Consider the following 7,204-nt stretch of genomic DNA (forward strand, 5'->3'; position numbering starts at 1 on the left):
TGTAGCACAATACCTTGTGTGTGTTTGGTACTGAGTGAATACAAAGATAAAGTAACACAGTCAGCAGCATTGCTGTGGCAGTCGCATTTTGGCAAATACAGACACCTGTTAGAGCAAAGGTTCATAGCCTCCAGCCCCCCCTACCTCCTCGCCCCAATCTCCTTGGGCAGTGTTTTGGAATAGAACTATCATTTCATTACATTATAAGAATAAAAATGCTGAAGTATCCTAATCGTTAATATATTCATAGGAAGAAAACCTAGTGATTTCTGGTCTTTATCAGTTTAAATTGCTAACTCTCATAGTTTTGTCTGACTCTGTAATGCAGAAAGATGTGCAGAACATTATGTTTCCTCCTCATCTAGGCAAACATCTTCAGAACACTTCCTAAGAAATTAATTGTGTTCAGGCCAGACTTGCAAGCTGCCATCCCACAGGAAATGGGTCAGTGATCCATTAAGATGCCATTAGATAAACCAATTTGGAACTTAATCTCTAAATTAACCATGCTCCATACTTGAAGCATACTTGAGAGAAAGAAAAAAGTTTATGTTTGAATCGATAGGGGAGCTGAAGCGTGAAGAAGGCTGTTTGTTTTTTCTGTAGCTGTGGTCACGTCTCAAGCCGTCTGGTAACCAGGAGAAACCAGACATGATGTAATTCCAGATTGAACTTGAACTTCAGGGACTTAGAATGGGGGAACAATGGACCATAGGAATCAATAATGTCCATTTTCCACATGATTATGTTTGGAGCTTTAAGTTAACCTTTATGGGAGAAGCAGCAAGGACTGCACTGTGACCAAAATGAATGAGATGATGAAGAAGCAAGATGTTAAAGTAAAGAAAACAACTTCAGTAATATTTTCTGAGCAGCACTGCAGATTCCAGTAGGATTAGAAAAGTTCCCGCTCTGCAGTGAACTCGTTGCCTGTTCTGAGCACTCTTTGTTCACTTAGGTAGGACAAACTTAATCTTATGTTTCCTGTCAGATGATTTTTGGCAGCACTGCTAGGGAAGGAGGAGCATATTATAGGATTCCCAAGTGTAAACTGTAACTTTAACCCTTTGGTTACTCTGGTTTTCTACTTGATCACCTTACCTCCAATTGTTTCTTGTGAAGCAGTAAAACTACACTGTTGGGCTTTGGAGATTTTTTTTTTTTTTTTTTTTTTTTTTTTTTTTGGTGCAGTTAGGATTATCTGCATTATTATTTAGTCATGGTAATTTGATATATAAACTTTTACTCATATTTTTTAAAAGGGCTGAAGTAAAAAAATGTAAGAGTTTAAAATTGGAAATGATAGTGATTTGGGGAAAAAGCAGTGTAGATGTGCAAAGTTGAGAGTCAGTTTTTCATAGGTGAACCAATGGTCTCTGGTAACTCGAGGCCATGTTCTCTGTGGTTTGGCTTTATGGGAGGCAGCCTTCCAAATGGTCACAGCCCCCTCTGTGCACATGCATGTTTTCAAACCCTCTTTAGCTCTGTCCCTGCATCAAACACTTATGCATGCATGGTCCAGAGCACAGCATGAACATGCACATTCCTCTGGGCCTTTCCTCTGCTGTGGATTTTGTTAGTGAATGTGGCCTCTTCCTGATCTTTCCTTACCTTTTTTATTTTGTTTAGAGTTTTGTTCTTTTGCTACAAGGTCACAAAAAGGGGTCTGCAGGGAGTAGAAAACATATCTTTACAGCAGAATTCCCTTTTACCTTCTCTGGGCATAAATCAGTAGGTCTTTACCTCCTCCATCTGCTAGATAGGTGGTATGTGCCCAGGAAACTCTAAAAGTTGTCCCAAATTAGACTGAAATATATTTAATATATCTCTTGAAATAAATGCCCACCTTGGAGATGAAATTTGGCAGCTCTTTAACCACAAATACTGGTTTAGAATGGTAACAGAAGTACCACATTAAGCAGATGCCAGAGAGGTGGTTATTCTTTTGGCATAAATGCACAAGTCAGACTTTAGCCAGGGCACTGAGGTTAGCACAGTTGTGTTTCCAAAGTTCATATGATCTTAGCCATTTAAAAGAGTAAAGTTCCCTGTGTGGGTGAGCACTTGCTTCGTACAGAGATAGATAAACCTTGCTTGGTGACATGCTAGTGCCCCTTCCTTTGTCATCGAAGGCGTTTCTGCCTTTTCTCTCCGAAGACTGACGTGGTATGATCTGATCTACCTTGTCTAAGGTAGTGTTTTCATGCAACAGTGTGGTAAAGCTGCAAGAGGGAAAAACTGGATAGATGTGCTTTCCAAATGGTGAATATACTCTTACAGACTTCTGAAGCTGTAAAAGAAATCAGGTAGTAACTGCTGGAAAATAAGAATCTTAAAATCCTTTGGTTTTACTCAGGTCTAATCAGATTTAGTATTATTTCATTTAGTTAATTGTTTAACATTATTATATTCTTTATATTATTATAACCTCCAAAGCAGACTGTATATACATACAATGTTAGTACTTCTAGTGGTCCATTCCAGTAATATTTTAATCAGAGGTTCTTGAAACAGCAATTATTATCTTTAGGAGGAAATCATGGCAGAAGTCTTGATTGAATTAACATGTGAAAACTGTAATGGGAACTGTAATGGAGGATGTTAACCCTGTAGGATGCTTGCAGAATTTTCCTTTGCTATTTTATGATGTTTGAAAAGAAAAATGCATTATACTTGCTGCGGGTAGGGAGGGAACTGGTGAATGTATAACACACCTGATAGTCTAGTTATGCTGAGAGAAAACTGCTTCTGGTAGTGAAATGACTTAGAGATATAACGCTTCAGGAAGGTGGTTCTGCAAACCATAATCTCTCTCACAAAGGCTACTAGTCTGAATCTTACAGCAACATCTGATGGTGCTTCTTGTGTAATTTTCTTCAAAACTTAACCTAGGCTTTTTGGAGGTCTCACTTCATATTCCAAGGGACAGACATTTATATTATGACCTTTGTCAGTGCAGGGCCCATAAATTTCCTCAGGAGCAGTGAGCTGGAGAGTGGTGTAGACCTGCTTTATTCTGCTCACACATAAAAAGCTTTTTTATCTGAAGAACAAGCAGTGTGGGCAGAGTGACCTGTCATTAATTTCTGCAAGGAGAACCAGCTTGCTTGTGTCCTGGACAATGGAATGAGTTTTCACTTACCTGGTGCTGAGGCAGATCATTGCCTCTGCTTTTATAAAACCAAGGGCTGGAAGTTTACCTAGGACTTACACAAACCCCACATAGCGTGGTGAAGGGAAAGGTGTTTTCCCTTCATCTCCTGCCATTGCCATCCATGCGGGCCCCCAGACAGAGTTTGGCGGTTGTATCCGGACTGGTCTGGCCTGAGATATGAGCTACACCAAACTGCAGTATGATAAGGTTAATTTCTAAAATACAGCTGGAGCTTATTATGCCTTGAAGATAATGGCTTTGGAAGTGCTAGCACACAGAAGGGGTGCCCTGTCCTTCTTGGCTGCCAACAGGGCCAACCACTGCCCAGAGGATGCATGCAGATCAGGGGCTTCAGCCTGCCCTCAGAGATGTCGTTGATGCGTTTTCCAGCCCCCGTGTAGCTGTCCTGGTGCCACAGGTTCTCGGCTGCCTGTACCACCGTCTCTGGCCAGCAGCAGGAGGATCTGCACAAGCAATGTGAGGGGCTTCCAAAACTCCGGGGGGCTATGCACAGTGTTAGCAAGCATTTATTACACCCTGAGGATGGATAGGCAGCACTAACAAATTTGTAGTAATCTACATTTTTGTCATGGCTGTAATATAGGGTGGGACACTTAAAGTTTTAAATAAAAACCTATATTGAATTTGTAGGTCATAGGCAACAGCAGTCCTGTTAGTAACATGCTGCAACTTATTTTTTTTGAGCACTTGCCATGAAATCATGACCTCTATCGCCGATATGAAGTAGTAGATAAAAAAGCTGTTACAAATAGTAATCTGCTCTTTGTTAGCACTGGCTTCTTTCTTCCACCGATAGTATTCATTAGAAGGCCGTCAACTTTAAAACAAATAAAAGTCATATATATATTTGTATCCAACCATTGAAGTGCACTGTAAGTCTTCAGAAAGATAACCTGCAAGCTGTATATTTAGCCTTTGAAAGAGAAATTGTTTAAATGGTATGCTGACCTTTTAGTTAGCGCTCTATTTTGTTTCAAGTTGCTAAACACTGTAAATCCCATGTAACAGGACAGCAAAGAACTGTGCACTGTAAAACATGTATTCAGACAGATTCTGAGCAAAGAAGACTGCTTGAGGGTTTTATTTTTATGTTTTTTTTTTTTACTAGTTCTTATTTATACAGACTCCAGTGCTTGGAAATGGCCTGCATTGTGTTACTTCAGAATTTACTTCTTAACATCACTAAAATGTGAAGAGGAAGGAACAAAAAATTATTAAGGAAGTTGAAGAATAAGCTGAAACAGTTAAATCCCTTAAATGAGGTTCTGGTGTTCAATTTCTTTTTTGAAAGATAATATTTTTCCTCAGATCCTATTGGACAAATCATTCATACATAACTGGATTTATGCCTTTGTGAACATTTCAAGGTTTGCGGTAATGGTCAGTAGAATAAGGCCAGCTTCTGAAAATATAGAAAAGGTTCTTTTAATTTCTGAAGACTTTGAAACTTCGCATATGTTCAGGTGACCTTCAAGAATATAACTATTTGGGAAAAAACCCACCCTGTTGAATAACATTTGTACTGCAGACATTCAAAATATATTAGGATATTCATATTTCTTATATTTCCTTGAGGAAAAAAAAATAGTCCTGCTCTCTTCAGAATCTGACCCTCATTGAGACAAGTAGGTGAGCAATTCTTCACCCACTTTTTTTATGTGTAAAACGGAGCACCTGAAAATGAATTTTTTTTGGAATCAAAATAGTAAATTAGCACGTTTAGAGAGGTAAAGAGTATTAAACAGGAGTAAATGACAGAAACTGTATTTTTTTTAATATAAAAGACCTGAGGAACACGTCCCCTGGTTTTTACAAAATAAGTTAACCTCTTTAATGTTCGTACAGGAGCAACTGAAAGGATTACATAAGTCTGCCAAGTGAAGTGTATTTATTTTGTGCACATTTAGAGTAGATAAAAAGGGTCTGTTTTCCTCTTTACACCCAATGCCACAGAAGTGCATCTGCTCAACCAGTGACTGAGCAGTGCAGAGGGCTGACCAAGGACAGAGAAGGAAGAAAAGTTCCAGCATCTGTCCTAAATAAAATATAGGTTGCAGGTTTTAGTCTTCAGATGTGGTATCATGGAATTTATCGGTGTAATCCCAATCCCAATGTGAATTCCCAAGTAAGCCATTGTGTTTGTGGAAGCACCTATTGTGAAGAACTCCTCTATACAATGCATTGTGGAGGAAGCACGTTAGCACACTGTGTGTCTAGGTCTGGTGTCAGCTGTTTGGCAATGACTGCTAACATAATGATGCTGTTTTTCTTCTGAATAAACTTCGTCTGAAGTCCATTATTACTGGGTTGCCAGAAACACATCCAAGGAAAAGGCTGCTCAAGGCCTGCTCTGCTTACTGAATAGAGGCAGCTGAGATCTTTCTTTGAGTATCCATCTTGCAGCTACTGTTTGGTACAGCATCTTAGGTGCCTGGTAAACACGTGAATGATAAGTTCTGAAGTCATTACATTGTCTTCAAAAATATTTTCTTTCTCAGATGTTTGTAAAAAAAAATCACGGTGCTTGCTGCTACCCTTGACTCACTGTTACCGTTGGTTCCAAGCGTTTATACGATTGGGCCCTGAGATATCCAGTGTTCCTTGGGCACTGACATCCTTTGGGAAAAATCCTTACAGAAAGCAGGTTTTTTTTGTTTTGTTTTGTTTTGTTTTGTTTTGTTTTGTTTTGTTTTGTTTGTTTTGTTTTGTTTTGTTTTGTTTTGTTTTGTTTGCTTGTTTGTTTGTTTTTAATATTAAAGTTTCTCTGTTCTCATGGGGACCCAGGCACTTCAGAGACAAATCCTGGGACTGAGAGAAGACAAACTGCCAAGTTGTAAGAGGGTAGCAAATAGCCCAGGAACTGTAACCACTGAACCTCTAAATGTGTTCTTGAAAAGAGCAAACCTGCACATTGTTGTGTATTTCATTAGCTCTTAAGTAACATCTGTGGTGCCATATTGTGTCACTTGTGTGGTTTAGTTGTGTTTGCTCTGTATATTTGCATCTGAAATTTTTGGGGGCTCTCATAGACGAAGAGGACACTTAGTGTAACACACCAGTAATACTACTTGCAACTGAAATCAATGCAATTATTTTTCTTTCAAGTAAGTCTATACATCCACAAAGAGAACTGTGAAGTAGAATCTCGAGTAATTTTGTTTTCTTATTTTAAGTAGTGTTATTAATAATGAATATTGGCTTAACACTGAATCAAATTCATTGCGTTTTAGTTTTTGAAACATATTAATTTTTTTTTTCCCCCTCCTTCTTTTTCTCTCTTGCTATCTCTTTCTCCTTTTCAACAGTCCTGGTACCTGGGCTAGCTTGGTTCCTTTTCAAGTATCAAATAGGACACCGATCCTGCCGACAAATGTCCCAAATTATGGTTTGAACATAATTGGAGAGCCTTTCCTTCAAGCAGAAACAAGCAACTGAGGGAAAAAAAAAAAAATTGAAAAAGTAAAAAAGAAAGGAAGACAGGATGAGAAAAACAACTGAAGAAAGAAGAAAAAAATAGACCAGCAATTACAGCTCTTACAATCACTAATTCCCTTATGGTTGAAACTGAAATGACATAAAAAGGGTCGATGATATTTCACTGATGGGTTAAATGCAGCCTCTGCTAAGTAGCCTTTGTTATATGAAGTCTGCTGGGAAATAGATGTTCTGTCTCTGACACTATATTTTAACTGACTTTCTAGATGCCTTAATATTTGCATGATAAGCTAGTTTTATTGGTTTAGCATTCTTGTTGTTTACGCATGGGATCACTATTCCTGGTTATCTCACAAAACAAAGGCTAGGCAGCAGCAAGAGAGCTGCAGGAGGACAAGGGCTGTGAGCCAGCCATTTTCTCAACACTGATTACTAAATGTTTTAAAAATAAGCTCTGTAGCCTTTAGTTAACAGTATGGATTATTAAACTTTGGCCCTTAATTCAGCCTTTTCTAGTGTGTTATGCAGTTTGAATTTCTCAATCCGTATGAACACACGGGCTCTATGGAAGAAATGCCTCTACGCAGGTGTAAG

The 7,204-nt window shown here is 38.7% G+C and overlaps 1 protein-coding gene across 1 annotated transcript in view; it reads left to right on the forward strand.

The window, feature by feature from the left end:
- Nucleotides 1–6,646, forward strand: part of NFIB (nuclear factor I/B) — a 67,188-nt gene extending 60,542 nt beyond the window's left edge. The window contains exon 10 of the mRNA XM_008945833.1: nucleotides 6,481–6,646. Coding sequence (XP_008944081.1) covers nucleotides 6,481–6,610 — 130 coding nt within the window. The 3' untranslated portion in view covers nucleotides 6,611–6,646. The remainder of the gene's footprint in view (nucleotides 1–6,480) is intronic.
- Nucleotides 6,647–7,204: the final 558 nt, after the last annotated feature.

This window comes from Merops nubicus, unplaced genomic scaffold (genome assembly GCF_000691845.1).
Source record: "Merops nubicus isolate BGI_N331 unplaced genomic scaffold, ASM69184v1 scaffold12900, whole genome shotgun sequence".
NCBI lineage: Eukaryota > Metazoa > Chordata > Aves > Coraciiformes > Meropidae > Merops > Merops nubicus.